Here is an 18,223-nt window from a genome sequence, read left to right as displayed (position 1 = left end):
GGGTCCCCAAATTTGGCAGCTTAACCAAGGCTTCTGCGTTTACTGCAATGCTCGCGAAGCCCAGCTGCCCAGAACAGGCTTGTGCTGTAACCGGGGGGGGGCTTTTTTGTGCCTCAAATCAGCAGTCCTACTTGGGAGGGGCTCGCAAAGTAATCTACAAAGAGTTTTCTCTGTTCCTTGTGTAGAATGGTAATACTTTAATTAAAGCAACATGTATACATAATTCAATAAGTGATTGCCAGAACTGACTTTTTCTAACAGAAATAATAGTAACAGTTTTTTTTTTTTTTTTGGATTATCACTTAGGGAACTGTGAATTGCCTAAGCCTCAATCTCTAAATATTTTGGTCTATAGGACCCCAATTTCTAAGAATTTATGGCAATTCTGACTTTAGCCTATCTAAAATGGGCAGATCAAGCTCCAGGCACTTACTGTGGGTGTGGAATGAAGGTTTGCACACTAAATTCCCATGTCTTCTTAGAAGAGTAAGGTTCAAACTTTTTTTTTTCCCCTAAGAGGAAAGCTTTCTCTTAGGGGTCAGAATCTACATTCTGGGGTCTGAGTTCTTTAATAACTAATGACCTCTTTTCTTCTGTATTTAAAGGAGTCTCTTGAATGCCCACTTATTTTATCTATACATGTTCCTTTAAGTCCTTATCTAAAGAGTTTTCCTCCATGTCACAAATCTACTTTCTTTAAATGCTCATTACTACTCACTTTTTATGCTGAAATAATACGTTTTTGAGTTGCAGTTTACAAATAATGATCAGAGTGCCTCTTAATTAAATCATTGGTTAATTTGATGTGCCTTTTCAGGGTCAAATAAATTAATTTTATAAAAATCCAATCCTTTTGACTTCCCATTCAGCAGTGTCATTTCAAAATTTACTGTATACTGTTTCCTTCCAATACAGATTAAAATCCTTTACAGTTGGAAAACAAAACATTAAAATAAATATGGCATTTACATTACAGTTTCGATAACTGTAAGCCTTGACCCATGCTTAGGTGATCAAATAAACCACAAAAGTGTTAGAAAAACTAACCTGATTAAATTAAGGAGAAGGAGCTACCTTATTAATAAGTAAGCAAGCAAATTGTGGACAACTTGACTCTCTTTCAAATCAAACATTTGATGTAAATTTTAATATGTCTTTAACACAGTTTATTTTTCTTTCCTAGAGAGACACCTGCTCTATGGACGGCCTGCAGTGCTTTATCGGACTAGATATGATATCTTATATCACACTGACTTTGAAAGCGGTTATAGCGAAACATTCCTAATGCCACTCTGGACATCATACACTGTTTCCAAACAGGTTATTGAGAAAATTAGGTTTCATATTCTTCATGTCATTCCACTCCTTGCCTTAATATAATGATTGCTTTCTTAACAGAATTTTGGCTTAGATAAGATTTTAATTTTTCCTAATGAAAGATATCCTATGTTGGATCATTTCCAAACTATTTTGAATTAGACTTTCCGCAGTGTTCCAACAACTTTGTGGTAATATGTGAAATAACATACCAATTCTTTTCATTTCTTTTACTCTGCTTGTCATTGCCCAGCAGTTACAGAAACCACCAAGATTTGGCTGTTTGTTTTAATAGACTTCATTTTTTGGAGCAGTTTTAGGTTCACAGAAAGATTGAGTGGAAAGGGCAGAGAGTTCCTGTATACCCACGGCCCACCCTCCCTACGCACAGCCTCCCCCGCTATCAACATTCTGTTTTTTTAAATAAATGTTTTATGTTGGGGTTTTAGTTTTGGTAAAGATGAGATAGGTGAGTTTATATCGGAATTAGAAAAATTTGTTTGGCAGTTGAGATATGTTTTTAATTTCTGAGTACAAATGACTACTTCTATTGCCCCAAACACAGCTTCTTGTTAATTTGTACTGTGTACACTTATTTTCACTCAGGCAGGTACAATACATATCCAGTCTTTTTTTTAATAGAAGATATATCTGTGTTATTCCTTAGAGTTATTTTTTAAGCTGTCTTCTATGGAATCCTATCGATTATATCAAGAGTGAGATTTATGCCTTATGTATTATTGTTTTACCTAAGACTGATGAGAGAGTTCTGCTACTAAAAAAAATTAAGACTTTGAAAATTACTAGCTCAGTGCATATAAAACTGAGGCCCCCCTTTTTTTTTAAGGAGAATATGAAACTATCAGCTATAGGAAAAGCTAATGGGGTTTTAATTTCGTCTGTTTGAAACTGAACAATCTGGCTTCAGTATTTCCCTGTTGGTTTGGTGTTGTCTCTGCGATGGCATTACTGAATACCTCTGACTCACCATACAGGCTGAGGTCTCTGGCGTCCCCGAACACCTGACCAGTTGTGTCCGGCCTGATGTCCGTGTTTCTCCGAGTTCCAGTCAGAGCTGTTTGGCCTACAAAAATGATAAACAGATGTCCTATGGATTTCTCTTTCCTCCTTGTAAGTTACAGAATACCAGGCTCTGACCATTCTGGAGGGATGTTATTTTGTGGAGTCTGGCGTGTGCAACTTGGTATTTAGGATTTCAGTGGTTTTCAGGGTTTTCTTCAAGAGGGGTGCTCAAGAGATTGAAGAGATGAACTTCTATGGGATCCTTGCAAAAGCAGCCAGAAAAGAGACCAGCTTTTGCAAATCCTATTCCAGGGGAATTCTAAAGTGCAAAGGAATATTCTATGTGTTCCCTGACATCATTAAATGAGAATCTGACAGTGAACTAGTAAGTTATTAAGACATTAATCTTTTAAATAACACTAAAAGGTGGTCACTTAAGACTACATTAATAATTCCTCATTACCGTGATAATGTTTTTTGAAGTCTAAATTATGTCACTGAAATCAAGAAATTCTTTTACATAATAGTTAGTAGACCCAAGACTAAGTAAGAAGAAAAAGAATTGTAAAAAAATGTTTAGAGAGACCTACTGAGTGAAGAAAAGAGGCTGAGTGAGAAGCAAAGTAGAAAATGGTATATAAAGAAGGAAATAAATAGAAATAAAATAGTAAATCCATTCACTTCATATTATTTGGACCATTTTAGAAGATTACCTTTTTATTGATGTAGGTTTTAGTATGTAATAGACACTTTGTTTTCCTGATGTTTAGATCTGAGCTCTTCACCAGAAACTAAATATGATGCATTCCTTGTAACCAATATGGTTCCAATGTATCCTGCTTTCAAACGTAAGTCCAATATTTACCTATTAAGCTATTATTTGTGGAAAGAAGTGTTTCTAAATTTACCACTTACCTTTTCTACCTCTATATTAATTTTAATAATAATACCTTTCATGTATTTAGCCTTTACAATTTTCAAAGACCTTTAATTGTAAATTGACTACTGTTAACCCAAAATTGAAATCACAAGAAGGTACCCAGGTCATGAATAGGAGAAACAGCTAAATCACGTTTGTGCTTTCCTTCTAATCTGGTATTCTTCCTGTTTCAGTTCTCACTGTATTGGTGGTTAAAAAGAGTCCTCTCGGTATTTTGAAGGCTGCCTGACATTCAACAGCATCTGTATTTATTTATTGAATATTACGGGAAGGCCACTAGCACGTCCTTCCTTTAGGGTGATGGTGATGATGTAGTCTGCATGTTGACCCTGAAACCCAGCAAGAACTTAAAGGGTCTTCTGAATCATCAGAGTATTTTATTCAGTTGGTTTTAGGGCTGTGCAAATTATATACACTCATCATTTCTCTGTATGTGATATAATTATTTGTGGATGATAGTTGTGGAATGAATGGTATCGGCACAGAGCCCTGGCCCCCAAACTGAGTTCTAGTCCCCGGAGTGTTACCACTGGCTGTGTGATCACAGAAATGCCATTTAGCCTCATTTGTAAAATGATGAGATTTGATTGCATAACTTTTATGGCTTATATGGATTTATAACAATTGTGTAATGACCAAAATAATCCATTTTCTGTTTCTGATAACAAAGAATTCATTCATTTGCGCATCCATCCATCCATTGAGCAACCCCTGTATTCAGAGATAGAGAAAGCATCATGGAGTAGCTTTGATCCCCGGCTTTAGCTCATTTACAGTGAGCAGACTTATATATGCTTATGGGAACGGTAGGAAAAGGAAACACTTCTACCTAATTCCACTCAGTAAAGGGGCCTTGGGCCCTGTTACACAACTCTCAGGGCTGAAGTCAAGTCTCAGAATAGGAACACGTGATGGTGGAGTGTCACCTACTGGGGCAGGTCTCCCCAGCTTGACATTGGTGAGATGGCCAACATGGTTTAGAGGAAAAAAATGTTTATTTGATGTCCTCAGTTAGTAAACAAAGGCTTATTCAAAGGTAGAATCCATTGCGTATTAGTGAAACATCAAAGTATGCTTTTAAAAGGAGGTTTCTTGGTTTGTTCTCAGGCCCGGTTGAGACATGTTTCATAAACCTATGTAGATCCATTTGTCATAATATTATAGGGAACGCAGCCTCACTGAATTTCCGCAAATCAGGGTTTCTTGGATTTCTTATTCTTTACTGATGCTTTTTTGACCAAGTAGCAATAAAGGAAACACATGGTACCACCCTGAGGCTGGTGTGGCCAAAGGCCTTTCACAGAGGGCTTGCTGTTCTTGCCCAGGGCCATGGCTTTTTCGCAGGCCACATTTCTGCGGGTTTGGCCTTTTGACTGTTCTCATTGTTATTTCTCTCCTTCTACGCCTCTCCAATTTTTATGCTGAAGTTAACATTTGAACTGCTCCCCCACTGTCCTCCTTTCTTTATTGAAAATAATTATCCATGGTATTTTGGCTCTGGTGGCCTGCTCTGTCTTTCTCATTTAGAACAGAGCACCATGAGGAAAATGCCAAAGTACTTTTTAATAACAAGAGGTAAGAAATGATAACAGTCTGAACCTCAGAACCCCCATGCAGAGTAGAACGTGGTAAGTGAAAGCTAACATTCGAGAGCCAGCTTCTTTGGTTTGCCTTTCCTGTCCTCTGTTCTTCCCTTCTTTTGCCTTTTTCTTTTCTTTTCTTTTCTTTTTTTGGTCATCTAGTCACTATTTTTAAAAATTGAAGTGTAGTTGATTTACAGTGTTTCCGGTGTATAGCAAAGTGATTCATTTATACATACATATATATTCTTTATGATTCATTTCCATTCTAGATTATTACCAGATATTGAATATAGGTCCCTGTGCTATGCAGTGGGTCCTTGTTGATTTTATAATCATTTTACAATGTTGTGTCAAATTCCAGTGTTCAGCACAATTTTTCAGTCATACATGGACATACACACACTCATTATCACATTTTTTTCTCTATGAGCTACCATAACATTTTGTGATTTTATGTGTAGTAGAGTCTATTTGTTAATCTCAAGTCCCTAATTTATCCCTCTCCCACTTTTCCCCTTTGGTAACCATGTTTGTTTTCTATGTCTGTGAGTCTACTTCTGTTTTGTACATAAGTTCTTTTGTACTCCTTTTTTTAGGTTCCACATATAAGTGATATCGCATGATATTTGTCTTTGACTTACTTCACTTAGTATGATAATCTCTAGGTCCACCCATGTTGCTGTAAATGGCATTCTTTCATTCTTTCTTTGTGGATGCCTTTTCCTTTTTCCATTCTGCCCCTCCCCTGCCCCTGTGATTAACCATAATGTTAACTGAAGCCAGCATGGACAGGGGCATCTTCTCTAGAGGATGACTGTAAAACTGAGAAACGAACAATGGAGGAGAAACCAAGCGTGCTCAGATCTGGGGAGTTTTCCAGGCAAAAGGAAGAGCATATGCAAAATCCTACTGTGAAACAAGTTTGGCAAGTTGGGGGACAGGAGGAAAACCATGCACCTGATGCAGAGAGGGAGAGGAAGTAACGTCATGGAGGTGGGCACAGGCCATGGTGGAAAGCGAGGATTTTATTCTGATTACAGTGAGAAATCATCTGGAAGTTAGAAATGGGTGTTGGGGAAGTGTGATACAATCTGATTTATGGTGTAAGAGGATCCATCTGGCTACTCTGTAGAGAAAGGGCTACAGGGAAATAAGACTTTCTCACAGGGTGCCCGGGAAGTAGACTTCCGCGGTAGTTCATTGCAGACAGGGAAGTGACTTAGACTGGCGTGGATGCAGTGAAAATGGTGGGAGTAGTCCGATTTGGAAGACCGGGATGTATTTTTGGGGTAGCACTGACAGGACTTGTTCATATGCATCTGAAGTAAGGCGAGAAGTCAGGGATGTCTCATAAGATTGCAACCTGAACATCTAGATGTGTGCAAATGCCATTGACTATGATGGAGAAGCCAAGAGCTGGAGCAGAATTGAGAAGGCAAATAAAGAATTCTGTTTGGATAATTTTTTGTTAGACATGATTATTGGGTATTCAAATGCATGCATGATTATTAGGTATCCAAAGGCATGAGTTGGATAGCATGCTTGGAGCTACAGGGAAGGGTCACGGCTAGAAACATAACCTTGGGAATTAGCTTGTCTATGACATGAAAGAAGAGAAAGGAGATTAAGGCCTTTTCTCACAAACATTATACTTCCTCTGTTATACATAATATTCTCCCAGCCTGGTATGTTCTGTCTCCACCTCTTTGCCTAGGAAACGCCCACCTGTCCTTCAGATCTCAGCCGAGTAGCCACTTCATCTGTAAATGCTTCCCTGACTTATTGGGCTGGGTTCAACTCCTCTACCGGTGTCTCCAATATGTTCCTCTTTGCTGGTTCATAGATGACACACACAGCTAATGCTTCAGGAGGGATTGTTCTCAAGAATCACAACAGCTCAATTGTCTCTTAGCTTGTGACATTTGGCTTGTAGAAGGCATCCTGGAGAGAACTTGGCCTAAGCAAGGAGTTTGTTCATGAAGAACTGATTTTGTCTTTGCACAGGAGTCTGGAATTATTTCCAAAGGGTTCTGGTGAAGAAGTATGCTTCAGAAAGAAACGGAGTCAATGTGATAAGTGGACCAATTTTCGACTATGACTACGATGGCTTACATGACACCCAAGACAAAATCAAACAGTAAGCTTTTCATTCCTACTCAGTGTGTGCTTTTAAACTCTAAGACATCACTAAAGATTATCTTTCAAGTATTCAGGTTAGAGAAGAGCTGGTACCCCTTTAATCTTTTGCTTTTTGAATCTCCTTGTAAATTCTTCAGTTCTTTTGGACCTTTGCTTAAACATAGCCCTGGTGGCTGGAATGGAATGGGTTTTGTGGTAAATAAATGCACTTTTCAATTCCATGAAAGGAAATGTATCAAAAGATTTTTTTTTCATTTATTCTTCAACAGCTCTTTAGTGGGAAGATGGTAATTTTCTCTTATCTTCATTATTTTGGGGAACTTTTAGGATTCTTAGGTTTTCCGAGTCAGTATATCTCAATAGGAGATTGCATATAAACTTTGATCCAATGTCATTTCTATCCCTCTCTGTAGTGCTATTAGGGAAATAAAAGGATAAGGCATACTCTATTCATAAGGAACTCACAGTCTACTGGAGAAGATAAGAAAATACAAATGCAACAAATTCATAAGAGGTCATCATTTAATTTTGTACAAGCATGAAACAATCAGAGAACAACACAAAATATGAGAGGGTTTCATTGTGATAGATAATTAGACAACAAAATGCTATTTTTTCATACAGGTAACTAATGAAATAGCAATTATCTTACTCCCTTTCCAGTCACCCATAAGGGAAATTTCATCTTCCTTGTACATTTATTTTATTGCTGATTATTGTTATAGTTTTTAGCCCGAAGTACATTATCAGTTCAATCATTATTTCAATATTTTGAAATGATTAAAATTAAGATAATAGAAAGCTGGGTAAGGAATTGTGAATTTCTGTACTAAAACTCTACTGGAAAAGATTTTTTTGTACCTCTAGGAGCATCACTAGCATTCAGTCCTTAGAAATCTCTTTAGTAAGTGAATTCTCTGTACCAAGCTCAGGATTTCATTGTGGCTCAAAAGGGCCATTATCCTCCTAGCTCCAGCGTCTCCTGCCTCATTCATTTTATTCAAACACTATGAAAGTTATTTTCCTGAATCATGGGTTCCCTACTGGCACTCCTTAGCCCAGAAACCTTCCATGGAGCATCCTTGCGTACATAATTATGCCCAGACTCCACAATTTTGGCACTCAGAACATCCCCCTACTTTGGCTTTTATTGACCCTTCCAGTCTGACATGTCTACTCCATCGATCTATTCATCATGTCCAGCCTCTGAGTTTTGGTTCAAGCTGTTTTTCTTTGTCTGGAATATCTTTTTCACTCTACCCAGTAGAGAGAAAGAAGGGACTCCAGGCATTGAAGACATTACATTCAAAGTTACACAAGTGGGCTAATGCTTGTGAGTGAAAAATGACCCAACTGAATCAGGAATTTAATTTTAGTGACTTTGGCAATATTCATTGACCACCACTTAAAAAAGAAAGCCACTACATCAGCTGTAATTTTATTTTGCTTTCCTGTTTCAGGTACGTGGAAGGCAGTTCCATTCCTGTTCCAACTCACTACTACAGCATCATTACCAGCTGCCTGGATTTCACGCAGCCCGCTGACAAGTGTGACGGCCCCCTCTCGGTCTCCTCATTCATCCTTCCTCACAGACCGGACAATGAGGAGAGCTGCAATGTGAGTTCAAGGACAGCATCCTTTAGGATTTGCTGACATAATCCGTGCTTGTGTCTTAATTTGTATTCCCACCCATCGACTAGAACATGCTTAGTATAAAACATTTGGACTATGCAAATGGGTATACAAATTGGGTCTTTAAAAAGGACCCAAACAAAACTTTGCATAACCCTTGGGAACTCTGTGTTCTAGTAGCTTTTTAGTTTTCAATGTTAGGGTATGTGTGGTGTGCATGCATTTAATGTAGTTCTATATCTGTGTTCGATTTTGACAAATGACAAAAGCGCCCAGATGTTTTCAGTTGTGCAAAAGATGTATGTATTTTGTAAAAAGTGGAAAGTGGAACAGTTTTGGCAATTATTGAAATGAGGGAAGCGTTCCTGGGAGCTTGTTATGTTATTCGCTCTACATTTGTGGATGTTTGAAAATTTCATTAATCAAAACTTTTTACAAAGATACACAGAGGAATGTGTACTTCACAAGTCAGATCCTCATTTGCTACTAGTTATGGGGGCAGATGTAAGAGGTCACCTCATTCTCAAGTAGCACAGGTGACTCTTAATTCACTGATTCCCACGTGAAAGCAGGACAGCACGAGGAAGAAGCCCCAGGAAGGCAGAAGGAGCCACGCCGCATGCTCCTGGCCCTGTGCTAACTCTGCACTGGGGACAGAGCTCATGATTACAATGTGATAGAAACTCTGTGCTCCGAGTCTGTGCTTTTGTTTATATAATAGAAGGATAGGTGATAAAATCTACAAAGAAGACTTTTAGTCAACAAGCAGTACTCACATTCCCTAATTTTGTAAGGTACTCTGGGAGAAACTATAGGGTGTTAAACGGTTGCAACTCTAGGCAGCCTTGCGTAGGGGCAGAGCAAATGAAACAAGTACCGAAATTGCTTTGCTTAAAGGCAGAGAGCCTCGAGGGGGTGGGGATGGCTCAGTGGTAGAGTGCATGCTTTGCATGCACAAGGTCCTGGGTTCAGTGCTCAGCCCCTCTATTAAAAAAATTAAATTAAAGAAATACCCCTATAAACAAAGGCAAAGAGCCTTAAGAATAGTTTCAACAAAGATTATCAGCTTCATGGACAAGGCAGCTTGGGGGCTCTGGCTTCAATGATGGGTGGAGACTGAGGCTATGACCATCCAAAACAGAATAAGGGATGCAGGGGGAAAAATAGACATCTGAAATATTGCTTAAAAAGTTAATGAAGTTTGGTCAGTATATTGGAAATGAGGGCAGTAGTGGGAGATGTGTTCACAGGTCGCACGGAATCAAATATAAAATAAATGTGGTGGTAGCAGTGGTCAGAGCAGCCACAGTAGTAGTTATTCCCATCTGTTGAGTTCATGTTATCATCCAAGTACAGAGCAGGTCCTCTCCCATATGATTGTGAATCATTTCATTACCCTATGAGGCAGGTGTATGTGATCTCCTCCCATCCCCTTTTATTCATTGTTGAGAAAGCTGTAGCTCATAAAGCAAAAGTGTATATTATGGGTCCCTGGATGGTCAGCAGGAGAACAGAATTTTAGATTCAAGGTCTCTGAATCCACAAGCCCAACCTCTTTCAACCTGGTCAGATTCCCTGGTGGAACCTCGGGACCTTAGGACTTTTCCTCGTTGCACAGGCACCAGATAGCCACAGAAAGTGTTTAAGCCTAAGAGCAACATTTTAGGCTCTGCTTTCAGGACATAAATTTGAATCAGAGAGGGGCAAGCATGGTGCGCAAAGGGTTTTGGCAAGATTCATGGGATTGAGGTCACAGAACTTGAACTGGGGTGTGGTCCTGGAAATTTCAAGAGGAAGGTGGAAGGCAGCTAAGTACATGGAAGGCAATCTTCTGTACTGGAAGCATCAACAAGACCTTAGAAATAATTGGATGGGAAGTGGAGAAGCAAGGGAACTTCAGGTGAGAGGGGAGCAGTAATCAACTTATTGGCTTGACCTTCTCGATTTTGGTTGTTCACAACCCACGGGATTAACTAACGGTGTACATGGTGTACATGTATGTATACATGTAACAGTGTACATTTGCTAATCTGTATAACATGATGTACGTTTCTGAACTCTAGTTTTACTAAAACCTTGTTGTGGGGTGGTAAAATTTTTGCAAAAAAGTAAACACGTATATTATGGAGTGAAATTAAATATTACCATACATGTTTAAAACAAGGCAGAGACTATTAAGACATTTCAAACTTAAAGTAGGGACACCTCAACTCCTGGGGAACATATGTTCAAGTTTCTCTGTCATTAGGGAAATTTGGTGATGGGGGAGTTTGAAAAACGCTGTTCTGAACTCAGCTCAAAAGCAGTTCTTTATTCCCCCCAAAGGTTAACATCTGACAAGTGAAATCCACTGCTGGCCTCAAAAGTCTTTCTCTCTGCACAGAGCTTGGAGGTGTTTCTTGCAGAGTTCATGGCCAGCACGCTTCTTAATGAAGAACCTCCTGCCTACATAGAGACCTGCCCTTGCTCTGCAGTTCACCTTAAAACTGCTGGGGCTTCAGTTCACAAACTCGCTTGGGAGGAAGTCGGGGAGAAAAGGCAGGTGAAGAGTAAATACGCACAGCAAGAACAGCAAGCATGTTCATGGATCATTTGCATTAACACTTGAAGTCATTTATTTTTAAAGTTTTTCTTTTCCTCCCTTGGTGCACATGAACTTTTACTCGACTTTTATCAGTTCTGCATTTTGTACTAGAGTTTCCCTCAGCGAGAACTTCTGTGGATTGCCGGCTAGCAAGGGGCAGAAGTCATTTTCTTCACGTGTAGCATAGCCCAGTATTTCTCAGTGACTAATTGGAGGCAGGATTTTGGCATTGAGAACCAGAGGAGAATGTCTCTCAGATGAAACTGGCAAGTCACTTCCCAAGGAAAGAAATAGCAAAAGACAGATTTTCCCCTAAATTCTTATAATCCCAGCTGGCCATCATTTAAATTAGGAAAAACCTTTTCACCCCTTGTCCACACATTTCAAATGACTGCGTTTACAAAGGAAACATTAGACTTACTGACCATTGAAAAATCAAATAAATGAATTGAATATGAAAATTCTCCCAAAATATAATTTCGTGCTTACTCTGCTTACTCTGAGGGGGTCCTGACCCATTTGGAGACCTCCTACTTTGTTAATTATATGGTCACACTGAGAACTGGTCAGCACCGTTGTGGGTAGAGTTATATTTAGGTCTGTGCTTTCCTATGAATCGCAGCGATCTTGGTTAGCTTGGGCTAGGAGGGTGGGGTGTGGAGGGTTAAAATCCTCACTTCCCCAGCCTGCAAAGCAATTTCTTCCTGTTTCTTCATTTTTCCTGGGATGGCCAGGCATCAGTTTCCTGAACCAACACCCTCCTGGTCCATATTTAGCCCTGGCACAAGCTGCTGCAGCTCCCTGTCCAGGTCTGTGTGGGTTAGAGCTTTCCGAGAAAACCCATTGCAGGTTCTTGGGCTTCGGTGGGTAGTTCTAGCAGTCAGAGGTGGGTGCGGGCACGCCAGAACGTCCTCAGCCCTAGCACATACAGCTACCCTGCCACTTGTAGGAAGACTTTTGGAAGCCATTGCAATTCTGGGGGGCATTTGGGAATGAAGTTATTTGCAAAGGCCCGCCTCCCATGTCTACTACGAAGGTAGACCTTTCCCCATAATTCTCAAGGCTCTCCCATCTCATTCTTTCTCTCAACTTCCCTCAAAAGTAAAAGAAGATGGTTTTTAAACATAAAATGCTTTGTCTGCATTACTTTTTCGTTTCAACCTAGACGTGAAATAAATTGTTTGGGGTGGGATGTCTAAACGCCTTTCACCTCGAATTTGTGCAAATGAGGCAATTCTTGTCAAGTTGTTAAGAACAGAAAGAGATTTCCTTCCTTTTCCCCATGATGTTGTTTCCTCACTTTACCTTTCCCCGCCCCCTTCTTTCTTCCTTGCCTCCCTCCTGCCTCCCAGGGAGCTGCTGAAGTAAGCATTAGTATTCTTGTGAACCAGTGAAGAAACCAAGGTCTGGAGGGGTCAGATAGTTTGACCAGGGTCTCCCAGCTGGAAGGTGGAAGAGCTGCAATTCCAAGCCAGTCCCTTGGGCCCCAAAGTGCCAGGTGTATCAGCTGAGCTTCTTTGAGTCAAACTCATTCAAATATCACCTGGTTGCAATCCAGCAGATGATGTGGTTGATCTAGCACGTTCTTCTGAAAGGCTAGGAATTCATACACACATCATTTTGTGCACCAGGCACAAGTTCTCCACGTTCCTTGGGAGGCAGAGGCACATTCCTAATTCTCATGCTCTGTGCTCCACATTGCAGTTTGACAGCAGGGGAAAGAAACAAATTACTGAATTCTCCAGGGCCTTTGGTTTTCCTAATTTTGATTTATGTTCTGAGAACCTATTGAGTCAAATGCCCTTTCACGCCACATGCCTCGTTTATTTGGAACACCTAATTGCTGTTGAAAATGTTTACAGCCAAGGGCCGGTATTTGTGGCCTGTTGCCGGCAGGAATGTGGGAGAGCAGTGGGGAGGCCAGGAAGGAGTAACATGCATTGGCTTTGGGTGCAGGAGTGTGTAGAGGTCATTTGTGGACTTGGGGCAAGCTGACCATTTGGAGAGACTCCTTTGGAAAATTCTGACTCTGATTGTATTCCCTTTCCATTGCAGAGCTCAGAGGATGAGTCGAAGTGGGTAGAAGAACTTATAAAGATGCACACGGCTAGAGTGCGGGACATTGAACATCTCACCAGTCTGGATTTCTTCCGCAAGACCAGTCGCAACTATCCAGAAATTCTGACACTAAAGACATACCTGCATACATATGAGAGCGAGATTTAACTTTCGGATCCTCTGTGGTGCAGTCTTATCAACTGGTGTATATTTTTATATTGTTTTTGTATTTATTAATTTGAAACCAGGACATTAAAAAGAAGTTAGTCTTTTAATCCTGTACCAGATCTGACATATTACGCCTGAGTGACTCCACTGTTTCTCTCTAATTCTTGATTTAGGTAGCCTTGTGTTCTGAGTAGAGCTTGTAATAAATACCGCAGCTTGCATTTTTAGTGGGAGCTTCTAAATGGTGCTGCAAATCTGATATTTGCATTGAGGAAATATCAATTTTCCAATGCACAGTTGCCACATGTAGTCCTGTACTGTATTGAAATACTGATTTTGTAAAGTTGCATTCATTTACTGTTAATTATGACAGATATATTTAAGCCTTATAGACCAATCTTAAATATAATAAATCACCCATTCAGTTTTTTCCTGGTTTATTTGGCCTTTATTTCACATAAATTAGAGTGCTTCTGGTGTATTTTGTGCATGAAAAGTAAAAATTTCTTGTTTTGGGTCCTCTTCCCAGGTGGATGTAGTTCTTGAAGACAAAGGGACATCCTCCATATTCAACTATGGTGGCCTGGATGAGATAGATGGGGTGCCTATATATGGGGAATCCTAAGGGCAGAGGGAAAGGGGAAGCAGAACCCCTGAATACCCTCTCTCACCTATCTATTTAAAAAAAATATTTTGAAGTTTGGAGGAACAAGATCTTTTGATCAAGTTGGTTCCAAGTTTGTATTAGACTCAACTGAGACAGTACTAAGCATATATTCTGTATAATGTATCAACCTAAGAACCAGGGAGGAGATAAAGAGAAATGAGACAGTGGGATGAGCTATTGACATAAAAATGTAATTAACCAATCAAGGGAGAGAATAATAAATGCCAAGTGAAAGTGTTACTAATAATGCAATATGGCAGAAGGGTCTGAGTGATGGATGGAGGGATTCTTGAGGGACCCAGTTATGGCTTATAAATAATAATGAAGCACAAAGTGAGAAAGTCAGATTTTCAGTCCTTCTGATTGTATCATGGAGAAAGGTGGGTCTTAGTCTCTAGCGGTTATTAATCTACCTTAAAAAAAAAAAGAAAAGATAACAGCATGTCATTGTTGTTTTTCATTATGTTAATTTTTACAGTAGGTCCCTTTTATGGTCAGTGAAATAGGTTTTTAATTTCTATAAATTTTCCTTTAGAAATAAATTTGTTTCAGAAGGAACATAGTATGTTAAATAACAAATCCATAACAACGAAAGTAGGCCTGAAGGTATGGGAACTATCATGCAGGTGGTGTGAGAAAACCAATGCTTGGAAAGCACAGCTACGGGACTGCACTGGAAGACGTGAGTGTGGTGATACTGATGACAGCCGTTATTTATCCAGTAGCCGCTGTGTTCCAGGCATGTCTCTGGCACTTCATCAGCTTTGACTCTGAATATTGAAAAGTGAGGAGTTCAGGGAAGATTTTATGGAAAGGGGGAAGAATGAGGATGGGGCTGGAGAAGGCTGGAATGGGCTCTGTGGTTTGGGGTAGGTAGGGTGAAAGTGAAATGGAGGGTAATCATTAATCAAATCCATTCTACCTGCCTTCAGGAATCAAGGTCATGTACAGAAAGACTTGCACGTCCTGCAAGAGGCCTGTAGCCTAAACAATAAGGTGTTTGTCCGAGTTGTTTTCCAGGAACTTGCAGTCAGCTGTGTCGAGTTTGAGCTGAGCTGGTTAAGACTGGCGAGGACCACCAACCCTCCAGCTGGGCATGCGCAGGTGTCCTCTGGGCGGCCTTCTGACATCACAGGGCTGAAAACCCCACCCTCAGGTCCTGCTAAGTGCCTCCATATTGTTTTTTAACAGGCAGAGGTCCGTAGCTTAGTTACACCTGCACAGAATGAGGACTGACTACCACACCTTTTTCCAATCACCTTTCCCCACAGTCCCCTTGCTCCCCAAGCCTCAGACTGCCCTGCTTCCTTATTATTTTTTATCCCATAAATGCCCCAAGCCTCTAGCCTTCTGGGAAGCAGATCTGAGACTTGTTCTTGAGTCTCCTTACTTGGCTGCCTTTAGAATAAACCTTCTCTTTGCGGCAAACCTCAGCATCTCAGTGTTTAGATTTACTGCACATCAGGCAAAACAAACCTGGTTTGGTAACAGAAGTATGGTAGAAATGAATTAGAACATCACTCAGCATTTATGTAATATTCATTATTGATCATCTGCTACCTGCCAGGCAGTGCCTATACTTGCTATTGAGGATAAAACAAAATAAGATAAGCATGGTTCCTGGCATCACAGAATTTGCCTTTTAATGGGAGAAAGAGCCCCCTCAAGAAACCCCAGGGCTTGGTTGTGATGTGTGCTAAAGAATTAAACAGGTGCCAAGGGACAAGGGAGTGCAAAGTGAAGAGACTTAGATGACAGTGCAGCCAACACTGAGAAGAGCTGGCCTCAGGAAGCCCAGGGACAGGAAGGAAGAACACGGCCAAAGACTAGGGGTGGGAGAGCTGTTGGGAGGTGTGAGGTTCTGAAAGAAGACAGGCGTGCTCGAACACAGCGGCGGGGTTGGGAAGGACCAGCTCAGCAGATCCTTAGAGGCCCCGTTGAGGATTCTACTTGAAGTGCAATGGAAAATAATTGAGAGGTCTCAAGCAGAGGCGTGACAGGATCTGATTTAAGATTTCGGTGCACTGACATAGATATGCAATAATCACCTGGTGTGCTCTAAATGTAATTCCACATAAAATACATCTGATATCAGAGGGTCCGCCTATTAGGTGCAGTAATTCTGCACTAACACTCCCAAATTTTTTAATATTTGCAAGCTCCTTGCTTAGCTCGATTTCCACATCACCTTAGACTGAACTCTTCTCAAAATAGGTTATACCTGAGGCTTTTGGGGAGAGCAGTTGCAAATTTAGTTGAGTACTGCTGCTCTATTTTTATCCTTAGGTCAAGCCTTTCTTTCTCATAAATAAACTCCATACCAACCACTGTGTATTTCAGGTGAGTGGTTTTGCCGATAAACACATGCCATTGATTGTGGGGTTATTTATGAAAGTCCCTGAATGGACAGGGACTCTATTAAAATGAGGTCTGGAAGACTATTTTAGGTTGGGTTTTTTTTTTTGTTTTTTTTAAATATCGAGACCTTGGTCCATTCATGCTTTCATTGAGCAAGTTGCCAATTGCTTGCTAGCTTGGTGGTCCTGTCCTGGTGGACAGATTCAGAAACTGCGTCTCTAAAATGAGCTCAGTGTAAATAGAGTAAACCAGGAAAGCAGCCACACAGTTTCTCAAGGGCAAAAAACATTCTGAATTGTTTTTAGGAGAGCTGGCTTAAAGAAAAAATTTCTCTGTACAAAAGCTGTGTTTGGTGTCAGTTGGGTTTGCCTACAGCCCCCAGTTTCCAGTGTCCGTTATTCCCTGCGGTGGGGACGAGGGTGGCTGCAGATACCGTGGGGCTGATCCTCCTGCTGGCCCTCCTCTGGCTTCAGCTGTCTCTCACTATCTCTTTGCTGAGTCAGGATGGGGCTGCCTTGTGGGTGGGAAGTGGTAAAGGCAACGGGAATTCTCCCATGGCTCTGAAGAGAGAGAGGGATTGTACAGGACAGTGAGGAACAAGACTGAGATGTTTGAGTTCGGAGGCTGGGGTAAACAGAGCCCTCGAGGCCCAGCCCCGTGTGACAGGAATTCCTGTTCGGGCTGCATTTCTAGGAAGATCATGTCCTGATCCCTCTGGTCCCCTCCTTGTCCCCATCCCTGGCAGGGATGCCAACTTTTGGGTGGAATGTAAAAGTGGAAATGGTGCCCCTGCCCTGTGAATATTTTCACTCTGGCTATTGGGAGTAGGCAAAATTCCAAACCCTCTGTGAGCGCTGGGCTCTGCTCCCTCCAGTTCCTTCAGGTGGCTCTTTTCCTGCCTTCCGGTGGAAACTCAGGTACTGATTAATGTTCACCTGAATGCTTGGGACCCTCTGCAGAGTTCTGGACTTTTCTGTCTCTGTGGCGTTTTCTTGTCTTGGGTCTTCTGCCCAATGAAACTTATCCATCTTGCCATGTCTGGCCTCACAGCCTTGTCTCCTCCTGTTCTTAGTCCTTGAAGGCAAGAATTCACTCATCTTTCTGTTCCCTACTTCCCCAAGCACTGAACCCTGAATATAATAGGTAATGGATAGTTGTTAATTTTTTCCTAAATTGAATTCATATGACATTTAAAATGTTGAATGGAATTTCACATCCAATTTAAGGAGTATAGACTGAGACAGGCACTGCAAACCTAAAAATGGCCAAGAAATGGTTTTAACTTTGGAAACCTTACAGTAGAGTGGGTCATATGTACATGTTAAAATATAGTTACAGTGCAAAGTATATTTAGTGAGAAAACAAAGAATGGCCCTAACTTGATGTAGAAATTAGCATTTGTTAAGTAACTACCAGACGGCAGACTGTGAGCTACTGACCTACCTGTGTTACATCTTTCACCACTCATAACAGCCCTGACGTACACACTAAACTCCACATTCTGAGGCTGAGAAAAATCAGAGTAATTGTTGAAAACTGAGCTGTCCAAGGTCACACAGGTAAAGAGAAGAGGGGCAGCACTGGAACCCCTCTCTGACTCCGAGAGCCAGGCTAATACCATACCCCAAACTGCCTTTCAGGTTTGGGAGTGACAGGCCAGAAGAGACATTGAGAAGTGATGGCACTGAAGCCAGTAAGACACTTGAAGGATCAGTACATGTCTTTCAGGAAGAAAACGAAAGAAGGCAGTGCTA

General features: G+C 40.8%; 1 protein-coding gene across 11 annotated transcripts in view; it reads left to right on the top strand.

The window, feature by feature from the left end:
• ENPP2 (ectonucleotide pyrophosphatase/phosphodiesterase 2) overlaps positions 1-13,873 on the top strand; it is a 101,120-nt gene extending 87,247 nt beyond the window's left edge. For all 11 annotated transcript variants that reach the window (XM_031691280.2, XM_072949641.1, XM_072949640.1 and 8 more), the window contains 6 exons: positions 1,184-1,320; positions 2,313-2,448; positions 3,111-3,188; positions 6,868-7,000; positions 8,463-8,619; positions 13,274-13,873. In XM_031691280.2, the coding sequence (XP_031547140.1) occupies positions 1,184-1,320; positions 2,313-2,448; positions 3,111-3,188; positions 6,868-7,000; positions 8,463-8,619; positions 13,274-13,444 (812 nt within the window). In that variant the 3' untranslated portion in view covers positions 13,445-13,873. The remainder of the gene's footprint in view (positions 1-1,183; positions 1,321-2,312; positions 2,449-3,110; positions 3,189-6,867; positions 7,001-8,462; positions 8,620-13,273) is intronic.
• Positions 13,874-18,223: the final 4,350 nt, after the last annotated feature.

This window comes from Vicugna pacos, chromosome 25 (assembly GCF_048564905.1).
Source record: "Vicugna pacos chromosome 25, VicPac4, whole genome shotgun sequence".
Classification (NCBI taxonomy): domain Eukaryota; kingdom Metazoa; phylum Chordata; class Mammalia; order Artiodactyla; family Camelidae; genus Vicugna; species Vicugna pacos.
The sequence above is the reverse complement of the archived record's forward strand: the minus strand, read 5'-3'. Positions and strand labels throughout refer to the sequence as shown.